Below are 19,563 nucleotides of genomic sequence, written 5' to 3' on the forward strand. Positions count from 1 at the left end.
GACCAGCCCTTCTGATCTTACATACGCTTTCATTATTCAAGCTCTTTTTTTCCCCACAAATTACCCCACGCTTTGCGCCGTACATTTTAATGGGCTTAAGATAAAATCTAGTGTCTTTGTCTTGAATGACTTAAGCTGCAATTACTGATGGGAGCTGGTGGGAGACTCAGCTCATATGATCTCATGGCACTCCAGATGAATAGTCTTGGGGTTATTCTCAAGTTGAAACATTTTAAGGGGGTTTCGTCCCCCGTTTTTATGTGAGAGTCAGTTCCTGGAACTGAAGGCTACATTTACACCCTAATGATGGCAATCACTGCCGAGCAACTGCTTCCGTTCCAGTGACTGAACAATGACCTTTAACCCTCCCAGCCATCTTAACCAGTGCAATTACAGTAATCACCAGCATTCTGGTGAGAGTTTTACAATTATATGTAGGTAAACATGTAAACACATGCCCCCTCCGCCGCAGTCTTCTTGTTTTTACATGCCTGCATGGTTGGATGTAAAGATGAATAAAAGGATTAATAAATGTTTGAAAGGATGGAGGGGTGAAAGGAGGGATGAAAGAATGAAGAATCTGTTTGAACAGAGAAATAAGTATGTGTATGGATGGATTGAGGAATGATGTACTGTATATGTGGCTGGATAAATAAATATAACTGCATGGAAAGAAGGAATGCTTTTATGAATGGATGAGAAAAATAGTGGATGGGTGGGTGGGTGAATGAATAAAATAAAGATCAGATGGGTGGATAGTGCACCCACCCACCTGTTCTTTCACCTGATCAAAATAATAAGTGGATGCAAGCATGGATGAATGAAAGAATGCATTGCCGAAGGGATGAAAGAATGATGGAAGCTGGATGGATGAACAGATGGATGAATATGTGTGGATGGATTAAAGAACGATGTGTATGCGTGAATGGATGAAAAAAGAGGGACTGCATGGATGGATAAAAGAAGGGAACAATTATGAATGGAAAAAATTGTGGATAGATGGACGGATGAAATGATGAATAGATGGATGAAACAAGAAATAAATAGATGAATATGTGTGATAGATGGATGGACAAAGAAATGAGTGGAAAGTAGTAGTTATGAATGGATGAAAAGAAATAGCTGGATGGATGGATTAAATAATGAATGCATGGATGGAACAAAGAAGAAATAAATGTGTGTGATGGATGGACTGACTAAAAAATAAGTGGACAGAAGTATTAATGAATGATTGAAAAGAAATGGATGGATGGATGGATGGAACAAAATTAATAGTTGAATGTGTGTGATGGATGGAAGGATTGATTAAGAAATAAGTGGACAGAAGTATTTATGATTGGAAGAAAAGAAATGGCTGGCTGGCTGGCCGGCAGGATGGATGGATGGATGGATGGATGGATGAATCAAACGTGCAGATGGATTGAACAAGTATAAATGGATTAATCTATGTGATGGAAGGATGGATGGATGGATGGATGGATGCACTGATTAAAAAAATTGTGGACATAAGCATTTATAAATGTATGAAAATAGTGGATGGATGGATGAATGAATAGATGGATGGGTTATAATTTATGGATGTGTGTGAAAAGGGGGCATTTATGGAAGGATGGATGAATGCATTAAGGAACAGGTGTATGCCTGAGAAAGTGGAAATGAGAAAGAGAAAGTGGAGGTATGGACAGATGAAAGAGTGGATGGATGTGCTCCCCAAAATTGTGCCTGTGACTGGGACATATGGCAGAAAGAAGGGAAGAAGTGTGAAAGACTGAATATGCAGTGTCTATGCACTGCCTTTGACACTCACTGTGTTAATAAGCTGCTCTGACTAAGTGTGTCTGTGTGTGCGAATGTGACACACTCCTATTCAAATGACTCTGTACATCTTTCAGGCTGCTCTTATTGGCTGTCTGATAGCTCTATATTGCAACTATCATTGAGCCACTCATTATCAATTCAGAACGGTAATTGCCCACAAATGGATCTTATGAGATTGCAAGGAATTCACAAATACTGAACACTGGTTTGTGTTTTTAGTAGGTGCTGATTTCATTTATACATACTTTAGAAAGTTTCTGTTGCAATGGTATTCTGGTGGTTTCTGGATTCTTTCTTTGCACTAAAGGCACTTGAGAAATATCTCCTCTAACGTGGCTCCGCCCCCTCGTCATGACAACAGCATCTCTGAATGGATGAGTCGTCCCCCTGGGCTCTTAAACACCATTGTCTTCTTCACTCACTCCTCTTGTTCTGGCACCTCTCCTCTGCTGGCTCAAAATAGCCTGCCGTTTAAGCTTCCAGGGGGGCCGCAGACGTAGGATATAATTGGAAGCGTGACACCACCTCGTTTCCTGTCTCAGGTGACGCCGTGACTTCCACATGCGCCATGATTTGCTTTTTTCCCTCTCTCTCCATCCCAAAGCCAAGCTTCTCTCTTTCGCTCCTCCTCCTCCTCCTCTCACCTCTTCCCTCATCATGAGTATCAGTTTCTCAAGATCAGCGGAGTAGATGCACTAGTTTGCTTTATGATCGAGAGAATGTAACAATGGATTTATCTGTTTGTGAGAAGGGAAAAGAAGAAATCTGTTGTTGGATTAAGACGGTGAGCATTTTGTCACTTAGACTTGTTCTCTTTTGTTCGGTTACTGTACTTTGATTTTGTCAAGCATCACTGTTTTGGTTGGTCATTTCTGTGATTATGAGTTTGAACTCTTAGACTAATTGTTAAACTATTAAATGGGACAGGTGACCCCAAATGTACTCATCCTCCACTTGTTCTAAACCTGTTCAAATCAAAGGAAGATGTTTTAACAGCCATTGACTGACCTAGTATTATTTTTTGGGTTTTTACACTGTAGAAAATGTAATGACAAAAAGTCAAGACAATTATTTTTTTAATGTTGCTTCAACTTATTATTATTTTTGTTTAAAAGTATTTCTATTATAAATGTTAGATATGAAACGTACAGTAAATAGCTTTTCACTAATATAAAATATAAAACAATATTGAGATAAAATACAAATAAAAAATAATAATAAGTAAAACATATTTCGTACTTATATATAAAAGAAAAGAAAAAAAAGGGGAAAAAATAACACTGGTTCTATTCTTATAAAATGACCGAGGGGTCCATCTTCTTTATGTGACCTAAAACAGGTTGCCAGGTGAGAAAAAGCATATCAGCACACATTCTTACAGTATATCATATTTTTCCTAAGGTCAGGTGGTGGAGTTCCAGAAGCCATTGCTTAAAGTAAAATTTTCTTCCATTTCAGCAATATTTTCCTTCTAGCTAAAAGTGTAGCAAAGGCAATCATATTTATCTTGCTTTTACTAAAACATAAGGAGCTTCAACTTATATTAATAGGTTAGTCAAGCTTCAGCCATAGACATGGGCCGGTATAAGATTCTGACGAAATGATAACTTTGAAGCAAAATATTGTGGTTTCCCAGTATTGTGGTTACTGCTCTAAAATATGTTCTTTTCAATTGTCTGGGTAAAAAAATAAAAGTTTATACATATTTTCTTTTGAGAAACTTGAAGTATTCATTCAGAAATACTTTATAACAGTAAACATGTCAGGCTAAATAATTCAAATAAGTCGTTGACTTCTGCTGTCTTTGTTAATTTCAAAAACACAGATTTCATAACAACTTAAAACAGCATGTTTGGATATCTTTTCTGCTGGAGATAAACAAAAAAAAATGTGTAAAAAAAATAAAATAAAATCAAACAAAAAATGTACATATACTCTACGGTGTAACAGAAAGGCTTGGCTGTTGTAAAACCTTGACTCTTTCAAACCGTGGTATACCTTAAAATGGTTATCCTCCCATACCTAATTTCAACAAAATTGTTTAAGTTATATAAAGTTTAGTCAGTTTGACTGATGTAAGTCGAGATGACTTGAAAAGGTCATTTGAATCACCAAAAAAAAGTATAAATGTTTTTACAGTGTAAGTTGGATGTCAATGACCATCCATTGACCATTGCGGTATTCTTCAGAATATTTTTTATGTAAGATATGTTAAAACCACTTGATTTTAAGTAGTGAGGACATTTTTTTTTGTATAATTTTGTTTTAAATGGGGCTAAACGTTGGTGTGTGACCCATCCTAAACCTTTTAACATGTACAGTATGATACCTCAGGTTCTGCAAGTTCATGTGATACTGTATACACTACCAGTCAAAAGTTTGGGGCCAGTAGAATTTTTTAATATTTAAAAATAAGCTTCTCCTGTTCACCAAGGCTGCATTTATTTCCTTAAAATTACAATACAAATTGTACAATTGTGAAATGATATTGCACTCTAAAATAACTGTTCAAAAGTAGTTTATCATTTAATGTAATAATTTATTCCAGTAATTTTAAAGAAGCATTTTCAGGTTCATTTCTCCAGTCTTCAGAGTCATATGATCCTTCAGAAATCCCTAATATTAATAATAATAATTATTATTATAACTATTATTAATATTATTATTAATATTATTATTAATAGCAATAAAAGAAATAATTACTGGAGTAACTACAAAACAATACAACAAAATAAATATTTAATAAATATATATGTAACAATTAAAAAAAAATACATTTAATAAATGGCACCTTGATGAACAGAATAACTTTAAAACTTGCCCAAAATATTCTATTAATACTAAAACTAAAATAAATCAATGGCAAGCATTACTTAAAGGACTGCCAGCTCAAACCTTCTGAAATAAAATATTGTAGTTTAATTAAAATCATTGAAAAATGATTTTATATTTTTAAAACGTTACGTTATTTTTTTAGACATGTATTTTTATGTTTTACTTTATTTGTATTTATTAGCAACATATTTTTGATTTCTACACTGATTTTTTGTTTACAAGAATTTATATTGGTTGAATTTAAACAAACAAATTAAATTTAGTAGATTTAACTTAATTTGTTTGTTTAAATTCAGCCCAAATAAGTTGTTTACAACCACTTATCTTTAAAGAAATTTAGTAAATCGAAGAAATCTTATTTGAATAAATTTTTTTCATTGAATCTTGCAAATAATTAATTATTAATGAATTATAAATGTACACATTTTATTTTACGTATGATTTAATTATTAGCAATTTATCATCACTAGGAGTTCACAAAACCCCATTTGGGGAAACCCTGTCATAATGACATGAGTAATTGCTTAGCAACCATTTACACTAACCCACGTAGCAATAATAGCAACTGCATAGGAAAACCCTGGAAACCACCCACAACATCCTCAGCGGCAAGCTTCATGTGGACAAATATGTGTGATTATGCTTTAGAAACACACTGGAATTAAAGCATCCACCCTGTTACTAGGTCTTGGTGTAAGGTGCTGTCTCCAGAGCAATGCTTTACATAACTCACCCACATCATTTGAGGATGCCTGTTGGGAAGTGACATTCACTCCCTGCTGCCACCTTCCCACCAGAGACATAAATGAGCCGTCACTTCTCATTAAAATGGAGTCACGGTGTACAAATCGTGCCAGATGAGCTCTGATGGGTGTCGGGTGCATTGACCAACCAGCTGTTCTGTTTTATGGCAGAACTAAAACAAGAAGGATCTACTTAAGGTAGTGAGAGAGAAATGTTTGATGTTGTTGGCATTTAATACATGTCACTCCACTGATATTGGCACCCTTGGTAAATATGCATTATTGACAATTTATGTGGGGTGGCGCAGTGGGTATTGCTGTCGCCTCACAGCAAGAAGGTCGCTTGTTTGAGGCCTGGCTGGGCCACTTGGCATTTCTGTTTGAAGTTTGTATATTCTCCCCATGTTCGCGTGGGTTTCCTCAGGGTGCTCTGGTTTCGCCCAGAGTCCAAAGACATGCGCTGTAGAGGATTTGAATAAACTAAATTGAACGTAGTGTATGTGTGTGAATAAGAGTGTATAGGTGTTTCCCAGTTCTGGGTTCCATCTGGAAGGGCATCCGCTGTGTAAAACATGTGCTAGATAAGTTGGCGGTTCATTCCGCTGTGGCGACCCTTGATGAATAAAGTGAACGAACTAACTGTATTTTACTGTAGGACAGTTAAGCAGTATGCTACTGTATTTTAAAGTTGCATTGTGAAATTATTCTATTTTGCAGTAAAGACATACATTACTGTCATTACATATACTGTACAGCGAGATAAAGGCGGCTGTAAATGAAAATGCAGTATTTTTGCTGTAATTGAATTACAGTAAGTTACTGGCAAAGCTGATCATAGGTTGTGGAATGCTCTGCCCCTCTGTATTAGATTAATATAATCTCTCTGTGTTTTAAATCTAGGTTAAAAACTTGCCTTGATTCAGCTTTGATTTGGCATTTTATCAATGAAAATTGTCTGTTTCAGCTATAATTTTATATTTTTCTTTGTTGTTATGTGAATTGTGCCACACATTGGTCAACCTCATGTTTTGTTTAATAGTGCTATATTATATGTATAATATTGACATAGACAAACTCCTGCCAGTAAGTAACTGTATTTTCTACAGGAAGTTGTTAACAGTGTGAATTAAATGTCTTTATTTTTTAAACGTTTGGTGTTTTGCTTATTCCAAAATATATCCCAAAATATCTGGTATCGTTGAGAAATAAATTAAAAATCAACTCTTTGTGTGTGCGCAACAATTATTGTCATACATAAAAAAAAATAATAATAATAATAAATAAATATATATATATATATATATATATATTAGGGATGTGCGGAGCAGCCGGTATTTGTATTTGTATTTGTATTTGTTGAGTGGGAAAAGTATTTGTATTTGTATTTGTATTTGTATTCGAGTAAAATTCAAAATGGCGCAAAAATATATATTTTTTCTATTACACTTCTAATTTACGTTATAGTGAAAGTATTGTTTAATTATACCCATTATATAAATTATAGACATGCAATATTGGTTGTTGTTTTTGAACATGTGACAAGAAATGTCATTGAAAAGAAAATAACATAGAAGCCATTATCTCATCCATGGTTAAACCAACAACTAATAAAATCCCATTGTGAATATTATGAACCCCACCACCACTGTTCTTGTTGAAGGACACTGAATAGACAGAATAAAAACAAATAATATTTCAAAAAACTGTTCTTCTTCTGAAAGAACTTATTTCCAATGGACAGAATTCCAAATACTAAAATTAACTAAATAAATCTTAATAAACCCTGCCTGGGAGATCTGGCAGAACAAAAGTATTCTATATAATACTAAAACATACAGCCCTGCTATTGTCATCTGCCTGCCACAAAACAGACACAAAGTTTTTTTTTTTTTTACTTTTTTATGTTTGAAACTGACTTGCTGGGGCAGAATGTGGCTGTGTTGATGGTTTGGTGCTTGTGGAGGATTTAGCAGAACATAGCTGTGCTGATTGAGGGGATTGATGCTTGTGGGGGGTTCACAGACAGTATCAGGAGAGGATGCTTTTAGTGCATGTGATAATACATTACATAGAAGGTTGCGCGGTGGCACAGTGAGTACCACTGTCGCCTCACAGCAAGAAGGTTGCTGGTTCGAGCCCTGACTGGGTTCTCCCCATGTTGGCGTGGGTTTCCTCTGGGTGCTCCGGTTTCCCCCACAGTCCAAACACATGCAATACAGGTGAATTGGGTAAGCTAAATAGTCCCTATTGTATGTGTGTGAAAGAGAGTGTATGGATGTTTCCCAGTGCTGGGTAGCAGCTGGAAGGGCAGCAACTGCGTAAATCATATGCTGGATAAATTGGTGGTTCATTCCACTGTGGCAACCCCAGATTGATAAAGGGACTTAGCCGAAAAGAAATGAATGATTATGCATAGAAGATGTTGACAGATGTTTAATATCTCTGCCGATTTCACTTTTGCCCACATTATACAGTATCACTTTGTTTTATCTGCAGCTCCACTGACTAAAATTCTTCCACAAAGAACATGTTTTTTTTTTTTTTAGACTGGTGGAGGACCAAGAAATGGCTCAGCAGCAGTCTCACTCTTTTTCTATTCGGGTGCCCAAATGTATTTGAGGAGTTTCAAGTTAATAAAAAGTGACGGGAAGCTATGCTAAGGTTAACTAGCCTATAGCATATATCTTGCTGTCTGCAAAAGACAGTAATGTAGGCGTACCGTATAACTCCCATAGGTGCATAATATTCGACACAACAGCACAAGCATCATTTTAACCTTTATAAACGAACGTTAACGTTACTCTGTCAACAGTCTATTGTCTAAATTACCGCGCTAACAGAGCTAACGTTGCGTAAACAGAGAGCACCCAATTGCAAACTTCCCGATCCCGATCAAACTCCACTACAAGTTTATAAACTGCATCTGGAACCCAATTAAGGTACAAAAATCTATTTAACAAAAATAGTGATGCAGTAAAATGTTTTTTTCGCTCAGCCGAGCCTTCTCTGACTATCTGTGGAGAAGATTGTGCCAGACACCTCCGCCCCGCCCTCCGACTGAGCGTCTCTCTCGCTCGCTCGCTCGCTCTCTCTCTCTCTCTCTCTCTCTCTCTCTCTCTCTCTCTCTCTCTCTCTCTCACGCGGGCATGCACTGTGGTCTCTTGAGGAAACGCTGCTTTTTGATATAGTGTTTTTCTTGCTCCCGAATACAAATAATTTTTCAAGTATTTGTTCGAAATAAGTATTCGTAAAAACACGCTATTCGTGCCTTTCCGAATACCGTATTCGGGTTCGGCTCCACCCTTAAATATATATATATATATATATATATATATATATATATATATATATATATATATATATATGAGAATTGGAATATTTTGCATTTATAATACGCCTGTGTGACTTCAAACAGGACATTTTTCAACCATGACCAACTCCTAGCGGACAACTTGATGTGAAAAGGACATTATAAAACTTAAAAAAAAAAAAACATCCATTTGACATTGTCACTTTGATGCCTTTTTTACCACCAAAATAACAACATTATTCTGAAAGCTTCAATTCCAAATGATACATTTACTCTGGATTTTGTGTTCCTATGATATATGTAAACTACCTTGGTGTCAAAACGACATCAAATTGACATCTGATCACTGGACAGTCCTGTAATTGATTTTTGGTGTGTTTTTTGATTGCAATATGTTAGATATCAATTTGATGTGCATCTTTGACATGCTTTTTTATGTCAAGTTGCCCACTGGGATGTTTCTCAAGGGCTTTTACTGAGAACTTTTACTTTTACTCATTCAGTGGCCATTCACACTACAACATTTTCAGCCAAAATGGAAGCTCTTTATGTGTTTTGCCTGCTTGTTTACATGACAACAGCATTTTGTTTATGTGGCTAAAAACTCATTTCAAAGTGGAAGTTTTTGTAAATGCCATAGTTTTTGTGTTCCTGTAAATTCCCAAAAATGAGAATCTTTGAAGACGATGCCGTCATGTGCATGTATAGTACTGTACGTCTTTTGAGGAGTGTAGATTAAAGGCAAACGCGACAGTGGCAGAGTTTTTGGAATTGTTGTTGTTGTTGTTTCTTAACACCTCGTCACCAAAATATGGATTTACTTCACATTACAACCAACAGTAGAGACGGATCTTACACACATGGCATTGTACATTCCTTAAGTCATCACTCCTAATAAGCTAATAAGGAGACAGCACCAAATACTGGTCCGGCATACATAATACAGCGTTTCTGATTGTTTTCATAGACGTATTAAGACCGATTGTTTTGAAATGATGTCATGCAAATGTGAAAACTTTTTAAAATGCTTTTCAGTTTTTGGCTATAGCGTAAATGTAGCCTTTGTCATTCATCATAATGGGTAAAAACAAATAACAAAGCTGTGATTTGCTGCAAAAGGTTGTTGAGCTTCACAAAATGGCAAATGGCAATAAGAAAATGCCAAAAACACTCAAAATACCAATTTCCTCAATCAAGGCAATAATTAAGAAATCCCAGTCAACTTTAAATGTCATAAATCAGCCTGGAAGAGGATGTGTGTGTCTGTCTGTTAGGAAGACATGGTTTAAATGGCCAGACAAACTCCAATACTTACAGCTGGAGAACAAAAACATTTTTGCAGCTGTCATTTGTTCATTTTTCTTCGGCTTAGTCGCTATTCCACCATAGCGGAATGAACTGTTAACTATTCCAGCATATGTTTTATGCAGCGAATGCCCTTCCAGCCACAACCCAGTACTGGGAAATACCCATACACACTCATTCTCACACACACTCACAGTCATACAATACGGACAATTTAGTTTATTCCATTCATCTGTACCGCATGCCTTTGGACTGTGGGGGAAACCGGAGCACCCGGAGGAAACTCACACGAACACGGGGAGAACAAACGCCACACAGAAATACCAGCTGGCCCAGTTTGGACTTGAACCAGCGACCTTTTTGCTGTGGGGTGACAGTGCTAACCATAAGCCACCGTGCCACCCTTTTACAGCCTTTGCTTATTTTTTTTACCAAGGCTGCTAATATTAGGGCACTATAGTTTTCATAAAGAGTGATCTCTTGCAATTATCACTGTTGTGGCACGGCTTGTTTCTCTTTTTTATTTATGTGTTAGTGTTTATAATGAAAAGTTTTGTCAGCTTTTGGAGGCTATTTTAGCTTGTTCGCTTCCTCTGGTTTTGTTTCTTGGATACTCGTTTCCCAATACATTAAAATCACAAGAAATGTGTGGTTTTGACAGTTGTTCTGCAGTATAAGGGTGCAAACTGCCTCAAAATGCAGCCCAAGGGAACTGTCATTCAGAGTTGAGTTCTCACAGCTCTGAAATAGCAATCTGTGCCTGCCACCATGCCCATCATACATCTGTTAGTCTGTTCGAGATGTTTTTTCCTCTCATTTTTATAAGACATGGGCCAAAACATGTTTTTATATCAATAAAGGAACAATATAATTTTTTAAAATAATTTTATCAATGAATATTAATGAAATAGTCGTTTTCCTCTGGAAACATTCTTAACAGCATATATTATTGGTGTAACGGATCACAAATCTCACTTTTTGGATTACGTTATGGTTTTTTAATCATGGATTAATGGACCGTTTTTCGGATCAGCCAAAATGGGGAGGAGACCAATGTCATTTGCTTTCCATTTATTACAAAAACAGTACTGCAAGACACTTTTGGTTTTAAAGGGTCACGAAACACCAAAACACATTTTTTGAGTTATTGACAGTCATATATGTGTCACACACTGCTAAAAAAAACTTTTAGGACACATATTTCACTAAGAAGTGAAAATTGGTTGTTTTAGGGTTACTTCGAGCAAATTCGTACATCCGGTTTGAAACAAATTTTTGAAGCTGCGTCACGGCCATGAGACATTAGCATGTATTCCAGCATGTAGACTGGACGTCTGTACCTGGGAGTGCCATATTACGTCTCTGAGTGTGTGGCATTCATTCATGAGTATGACTTAGTTTACGTTAATATCACTACAATATTATGGACTGAAAGATCCGCTGTAAATGCTGCTCTCTGAGTGTAAAAATGTGAACACAGCAAGCAAACTATTGCCGACCGTCGTGTTGAATTTTCACCGCACTTTGTGACAGGATTGTCTACACTCACACGGCTTTCTGACCTACAGAGTGCATCTGAGTTACCGAGAAATGCAGAGATTTTTTTCTCTTATACGATGTGTGGTATCAAGCGCTCCACTCATTAAACACAGTCGCGGTCTTTCTCCCCTGCGTGTGTGTGTTTGTTTTTCTTCTGTGAAAATCAGCGTGTGCCCAAATGGAAACTCCCATTTTTATTCAATTCCTCCCCCTTTTCCCGCCCCCGACACTCCCACCCAAACAGAGCTAGACACACCCACTTTCCTGACTTTTTCCAAACAAAAGGTTTGAAAACACCGTGTATTCCTTGGGTTGTGATCTGTACAAATCACGGATCAAACATGATCCGTTACACCCCTAGCATACATTAATGATAAGTGAATAATAAGTTGTGCTAAATTTTAGTGCTGAAAATTGATTTTTCATTCATTCGTAATTCATTTATTAAAGTCAGTGGTAAATTTACCAGTATCTTTTAATAATAATATCATATTACAGTAAAAATGGGAGGACATTTTGTGAAAAAAATGCAATTCAGATCATATTTTTTGTGTATCAGTATTTAGTGTTTCATTACAATAATTCTCTTTTGAATACATTAAAAAAAGAGCAGAAAGCCGGCATCAATAAACAGCTCGAATCAAAATATGTGAATAATTGATGATTTTTCCACAAAGACTGTTCACAGAACTCATCCAATTCTGCACATTATCTTGCATGAAGTGTAAACAAAGTCAAACATGATGTTGTATAACAGAGGAATCTATATTTACTTTAAAAAAAAGGTGAAATGATGTTATGCAGTGTATCCACGAACATTCTGTCAGCTCAGCCAATCACAGCAGAGATTTCTCTGTCAACATGGGCTCATCTAAAGGTGTCTCTCTCTAAATGAGTGTTGGCTTTCCTGTAATAGCAGGTGTCCTGGCAGTTCTGGTGCTGTAGAATGAGAAGGTGTCCAACAGCATGAGTAGAAATGGAAAAGCACTGTCATTATATTAGTAACAGATCGCTGAGGATCCGTCATCTTGAGACCTGTCTATGTGGGAGGCTGTCTGTTAATCGTAGAGATATTTTTAAAGCGCAGGGCTTGTCTCTTTTCAGAAACTGCCACCAGATATTCACACTGTGTCTGAAGTGGTGTTGTTGCTTTTAATGGGCCAGGACTTCCTCTGCCTACTCTGTTTGGAATGGACAGTATAAAAAGGAAGTGGTTTGTTGTTATCATGTTTGGCTGCGTCATAGATCAAACCATTGTAATTAATCGTTTTAGCTCATATGTCATTAAAGTTGTAAATGTACTCATTGCTGTTTGTCTCATAATTATGAATTTCAGATTGAGTGATATTTAATATTGTATTATAGTATTTTCAATATTTGGTTAATCTCTTGAATGCTTAATAATAATAGATTTGTCAAGTGGTTGATTATTTGATGCTTTGTGGCAGGCATAGACATTTTTTGCATTTGTCAAATTATTTCATGGAATATTGCCCACCTGTAAAAAATTGAACAAACATGTTTTTGTTTTGATTTGGTTTGTTTTTTGTGGTGTTTTGTTTCTTTTTTGTTTTGTGGTGGTTTATTTAGTCTGTTTTATGTGTTTTTGTGGAGTTTAGTTTTTTGTTTTGAAGTGTTTTTTTTTTTTCTATTAGTGTGTTTGTTCTTTGTTTTTGTGTGTGTGTGTGTGTGTGTGTGTGTGTGTGTGTGTGTGTGTGTGTGTGTGTGTGTGTGTGTGTGTGTGTGTGTGTGTGTGTGTGTGTGTGTGTGTGTGTGTGTGTGTGTGTGTGTGTGTGTGTGGTGTTTTGATTTGGTTTTTTTGTTTTGTTGTGTTTTGTTTTGATGCGTTTTGTTTGTTTGTACAAACATGTTTTTGTTTTGATTTGGTTTGTTTTTTTTGTGGTGTTTTGTTTCTTTTTTATTTTGTGGTGGTTTATTTTGTCTGTTTTATGTGTTTTGTGGAGTATAGTTTTTTGTTTTGGTGTGTTTTGATGTTTTGTTTTGTTATTGATTATGGTTTTGTTTTGTTTTTTGTTTTGTTGTGTTTTTATGGTGTTTTGATTTTGTTTGAGTTTTATTTTGTTTGTTTTGTGCTTTTTTGTGGAGTTGAGTTTTTTTATTTGTAGTGCTTATTGTTTTTTATTTTTGTGTGATTAGTTTTTTGTTTTGTTTTTTGAAGGTGAGTAAATGATGACTTTATTTTTACCTGCTCTGTCAACAATTATTGCATGAAGTAGATTGCAACATGCATACTTGCAAAATGTCTCTAAATTTATAAAGAGAAAAAATATGTACATGTAGATGTATGTACAGGGAAATGTAGTATTACGTATTAGTATTAATTATGAATTTATTACTTATTAAGTATTACTATCAAGTATTAGTATTAAGATTTTGTTTTCAGTCCGATTGCAGGTGGATGATGCCAAATGCAAGTAAATATAGAGTTTAAAATGTTTAGAGCTTGTTCTTCTTTGACTAATTTAAGAGGTACTCAAAAACACTTGTATTATTTAGTGGTGTGGTCAAATTAATTTAAAGAGTCACAAAATGGCTGTTTTGGGATTTGTTGTGAAAAAGGTGATCGAAACAACGTGTTCTATTATGAGTGTAAAAATTACATGAAAAGGTCACTATAAAAATTGGGTCACACTTTACAATAAGGTTCATTAGTTAATGTTAATTAATGCATTTACTAACATGAACAAACAATGAACAATACATCTACTACTGTATTTGTTCATGTTAGTTAACGTTAGTTAATGAAAATACAGTAGTTCATTGTTAGTTCATGTTAACTCATGGTGCATTAACTAATGTTAACAGGCATGGACTTGTTATGACTTGGATGTTAATAATGCATTAGTAAATGTTCAATTATTATTAATAAATGCTGTACATGTGTTGTTCATGATTAGTTCATGTTAGTAAATGCATTAACTAATAAACCTTATTGTAAAGTGTTACCAAAAATTGTAGTTGTCATCCACAGTCCTTTAATTCTCTTTTTAACTTGCTTGTAGAGCATGTAACATGTGTTTGTTCATTCAGTAGTGCTCATGTGTCACACTAAACACTCCTGCAAATGTGATATGGAGCGTAACAAAATTTGAGCACAAGTGGTGACAAAAGACTCATTTGAACCCATGTAATAATCTGATAGAAACAGTAATGCATCTCGATTGGCCATATACGATCAGATAACTGAAATCACTTGTTAATACCAGCTGGAGAACAAGCTGAAGAATTAAAAAATGTACTGAGAGACATTTTTCCTTATTTTTTATGAGGCACAATTAAAGATTTTTCCAATCCAATGGAAGCTAGATTACTATATTATTGTCTTTCTTATTTTTTTTCTAAGTTCTCTTGGGTTATTTACTCTCAAGTGTTAACCACATCACTCCCTACTGTCCAGACTCGCACTTAAATTGGCAAGATTCCTGCATGGAAGATGCCAGAAGCGTCACTGTTCGCATAATATGTGTGTTTTTATTTTTATTTTAAAAGAGCGTGGGAAGTCTGTCTGTACCACATGTCGCCTTTTCAGTGTTCTCTCAGGGTTTTTGTCACGGAAGTCGGTAGGAAGTGTTGTAGTTGTTTCATGAAGGTTAAGAAGTCAGCGCTGTTTGCTGAACTGTACAGCTTTGTAAGAAATCTCCTCATTTAGAAAAAAGTAGTCGAGTTCGTCAGTTGTCTTAACATCTGACTTGTATCATTTCTTCTCTTAATGTTTCAATTCAAAATCAATGCTATGTCATGCAGTAGAGTTGGAAACGTTAGATGAAACACATTATCACTGCATTGTTTTAATCAGTTTTATGTAAGTTACTTCAAAAATTACTTATTGCATCATTATAGATGTGTTTAAATCACTGCTCTAATTGGTCTACTGGATCTAAACAGTAATAACTAAATTAATTATTTATTACTAATTCACATACATCTCAGTGCATAGAGAATCAGAAGAAAACAGGGCTTTTTAGATATATGTTTTATATCTATATTATTGTTTCATATTCATATTTAGATGAAAAGATAACACAATAACAAAACAAAAAACATTTCAATGTAATGACACTGTGTTCATATATATCATATATTAGCAATTTGGGATACATTTAAACTGAATTGTTTATCAAGTATGTATCTGACAAATAAAACCTTTTTTAGTTCAAAAAATTCCTTGAATATGCAAAATATCTGAATTACTAAATTAGTAGAACTGAAATAAACTGCTGGGTTACATGTGGGGGCTCGTCCGGGATGACCTCAAGAGGTTCTCTAGCAACAGACGCTAGAGGCCATTGTTTTTAGCCTCCTTGTTAGAACAACGAACTCCCATACAAAGCAGGTTGGGTGCTATAGGACCAGTGGGTTACACACACACACACACACACATATATATATATATATATATATATATATATATATATATATATATATATATATATATATATATATATATATATATATACAGTTACTCTGCTTCTACAAATTTATACTTTATATTGTCATGAAATAATGCCTAGATTAACAATAAATCTTTTTCTTCAGTTTGAAAATTGTAGTTATCTTGCAAAATATATATTACTCTACTTCTCTGAATTAATTGATATAGAGCGATTGAATTTACAGAATGTACAGTATTTGAGAAAGTATAAGTAAATAATTAAATGACCTACAAATGAAAAGTAATCCCTTTAGTTTTTTTGTATTAAAAGTAATTTAATTATAGTAACTAGTTACTTTGTGAATAAATGCACGAAATACTAGTTATAATTTTGTTTTCTTTTGCACCCGCATGGCAGCTGTAGATTTTCCCACAATAGCATCTTGTGAATGCTCAATACACAGAGTATCTGGTTGAGATGGAAGTGACAAGACACAAATGATTGATTGAGCATCATGGGATTACAGTGAAACGCGACCTTCTTGCACCCAACGCTCTTGCCCCCAATAGAATACATCTCTCGGGGCCTCAAGGGTCAGAGAAGCACGACCCCTGGCCCCTTTGCTTTAAGCAGCCCAACAACATCGTAATCCGACCCCCAGCCTTGCACACTTCGTTAAGCACTACCATCTGTTTTTTTCTGCCTGTTACTTTCTTCCACTTTCTGTTTGTTGTGGGGTCATCCTGACCGTCTCTTATCTCCAAACATGTTAATGACGTTACAGTCTGCACACGCACTCAAGACCTTTCCTTTTGGGAAAGTAGAAGCTGGGTTTCCTCAAAGTCACTCCTGGCTGTGTTTCTTGACCTGGATATGCTCTGCATTGGTAAGCCAAAACCTTTTTACTCTTCGTGTTTTTTTTTTAATTTGTGCAGGCCTTGCATGTGCACATATACGACACATGCTCTTCCAACATTTTTAACTGCGTCGAGCAAGAAACACAGAGCAATGGGGTTTAGTGGTTTCTTGCAGCTCTCGCTCGCTCCCTCCCTCCTTTTGTGGTGTTTGGACTCCGACTTTTCAGACTCCTCATGGTTCCCGTTAAAGCTTGAGCCAGCGGTTTCTCTGAAGCTCAGCAGAGCAACCAAACCGCCGTCGAAGTCCTCCCCGTTCACTGACAACTGCTCTGAAGGAGAAAAGAAGCAGGGTGCTCGTTTTCCCTTCAGTTCTTTTCACGACTGCATGGACGCAACAGATTGAACTTGCTCTCCTGATGAGCTGGACCCCAGCTGTAAGCTTGTTTGGATTATGGATTTCGCTTTGACGGTCAGAAAGGCATGTGCCGGAACAAGGGCAAGATGCACGTGGCAGAGGAGGAAGCGGTCTCGTCCATATGACCGCACAGGACGAGGGCCGACAAGGCAGAATCGCACCTCTTCACTCCTCAGACAGTGGATGTCTCACTTCTGCTGTGCATCTCGGGCCTGTACGTCCAGCCTAAGCCTGTCTGATCAGTCCCTGCTGCAGTCTGGATGCTGCACCAGTCCCAGAGGTGCACAGGGTATTGTTGGAGATGCAAGAGATGAGGTGTACAGAGAGGACATTGAAGTTGAAGACAATGAGGAAGGCGAGGATGGAGATAGAGAAGAAGAACAACAAGAAGATCAGGATGGAGAAGAGGAGGAGAGTGAAGAAGAAAAAGGTGAGGTGAAGATTGAGCTTGAGGTTGCCATACATTCTCCTTCCAGTGAATTCTCTAGTATTTCCCTAGCCTGTTCCTGGAGGCACACCAACAGTACATATTTTGGCTGTGTCTCTCTCATCTGAACCGTTCATTTCAGGTTTTCGAGTCTCCTCCAATGATCTGCTGATTTCATGTTTGGATGAGAAAAGGTTGAAGATGTGTACTGTTGGTGTGCCTTGAGGAACAGGGTTGGGAAAGACTGCTGTAACTCACTCTTTATCTTTGATGCATGGATGTGCGGTGCTCCCGCACAGCCTGAGTGTCAATTACAATGATGGAGTTGGACTGGGGACCCAGCTGGGGTGTAATCTGTCTCGATTAGAAGAGATTTCAGTGTAGATGAGATATATGCATGGACAGGGTATAAATGGTGCGGATTTGTGGAAAGGAGAGCTGTGATTGATGGACTCCATTGCGGCCTTCAGATGGCAGTCATCATCTGTAGCATTTACCTTGTTGTGGTCAGAAGATTGTTCACGGTGCAGGGAAAATGTACTTTTTTAAGGCCTCTCACAGTTCAGAATTCACTTTTTCTAGCCCGTTTATGTTGACACACAAGATTTGGTTCATCTTGGAGATGGTGTTGGTATACAAATCTGAACATATAGACAAGGGGAAAGTAAGCAAAATGAATGCCTTTGTATTTTCAGCTTTTGCCATTTTAATTACATATGTGGCTAATGAGAATGCTCGTTTCTTCAGGTGCAGTGCCACAATTTGTCATGCGCAGTGCTGCAGCAGCAAATGCCACCTTTTAATTTTAACAAAATAGAACATTTTTGTGCTTTACGTAGTATTCACTAGGTGGTGCAAGGAACAACCGATTTTTCCATTGTTGGGTCAGTGCGAGCAAACGCTCCCCAAATCCAGCCCAGGGGTGCGTTTAATATAAGGGAAAGAAAAAATGTAGCTCGTGTACAGTTTAAGATTTTCTATAAAACATCTTAGGGTATTTTAAAATTAAATAGACTAAGGTTTTTTTTTTGCCCTTATGTTTCCTTTTTAAATTTAAAGATGTTGCACAAAATAGCAAAATAATTTTAATTTAATAAGTGATATTTCTTTGCTGTGTCCTCCTTGATGTTTTATTAACGCATAATAGTTTTACAACACATTAAAAACACAGCAGCCAGTAACTTTCAGTTGTCATTTTTGTCACATTTAAAAGGTGTGTTTGTGCATGAAACATGCGCTTTTGTGTGTGAGAGACCAGGTGAAAGAGTGCTCAATTTAGCTTTGTCAATGCCACGAGCGGCTGGGTTTCATTTATTTTAGAGATAATGAATTCACATATCACATATGAATACAACAGAAGACATAAAACTTTACAAATTACGTGTTCACATTTGTAGACTCAACACAGTTTCATAGATCTAGATAAAATAGCCTAAGCTATATTGAAATCATTTTAAGATATACAAATATTGGATATAATAAAACATTAAATAAACCAGTTTAAATCAAACAAAACCTATAATGATTTAGGAATATACAGTAAAATATAAATAAATGAATCTGTTTTAAGCCATTTTGCACTTTAATTTTACAAAGGCCTATTTGAAAAAAAAAAAAGATTTGATATTTTCTAAAAACAATAAACAATGGACGAGTATGTTATATTTTAATATTTTAGAATATTATTTAAAGTATTTGGATACAATGATATTAATCAAATCATGCAAAAAGAGCTTTTTTTTACAAACAGAAAAAACTGCGGGTAAAAATGTGTTCTATGATCTCAAACAAATGTTTATGTTTTATACAACGTGGTAAAATTTAAAAATGAAATTAATTCTCAAGAGAAAGTAATCAATTTTTTTGTTATAAAATCAAAAGCCGTCCCTGCAAAGGTGAAACAAATGATGACGGAGAAGT

General features: G+C 36.0%; 1 protein-coding gene across 11 annotated transcripts in view; it reads left to right on the plus strand.

Annotated features, from left to right (window-relative positions):
- tanc2a (tetratricopeptide repeat, ankyrin repeat and coiled-coil containing 2a) overlaps positions 1-19,563 on the plus strand; it is a 248,094-nt gene that overhangs the window by 163,041 nt on the left and 65,490 nt on the right. For 4 of the 11 annotated variants that reach the window (XM_068218909.2, XM_073944352.1, XM_068218910.2 and 1 more), the window contains exon 1: positions 17,169-17,646. The exons of 5 other annotated variants lie outside the window; for them this stretch is intronic. In XM_068218909.2, the coding sequence (XP_068075010.1) occupies positions 17,253-17,646 (394 nt within the window). In that variant the 5' untranslated portion in view covers positions 17,169-17,252. Of the gene's footprint in view, positions 1-2,481; positions 2,603-17,168; positions 17,647-19,563 lie in introns of those variants that run through there. 2 more of the 11 variants (XM_021473495.3, XM_073944351.1) reach the window with 1 other exon arrangement.

This window comes from Danio rerio, chromosome 3 (genome assembly GCF_049306965.1).
Source record: "Danio rerio strain Tuebingen ecotype United States chromosome 3, GRCz12tu, whole genome shotgun sequence".
In the NCBI taxonomy this organism is placed as follows: domain Eukaryota; kingdom Metazoa; phylum Chordata; class Actinopteri; order Cypriniformes; family Danionidae; genus Danio; species Danio rerio.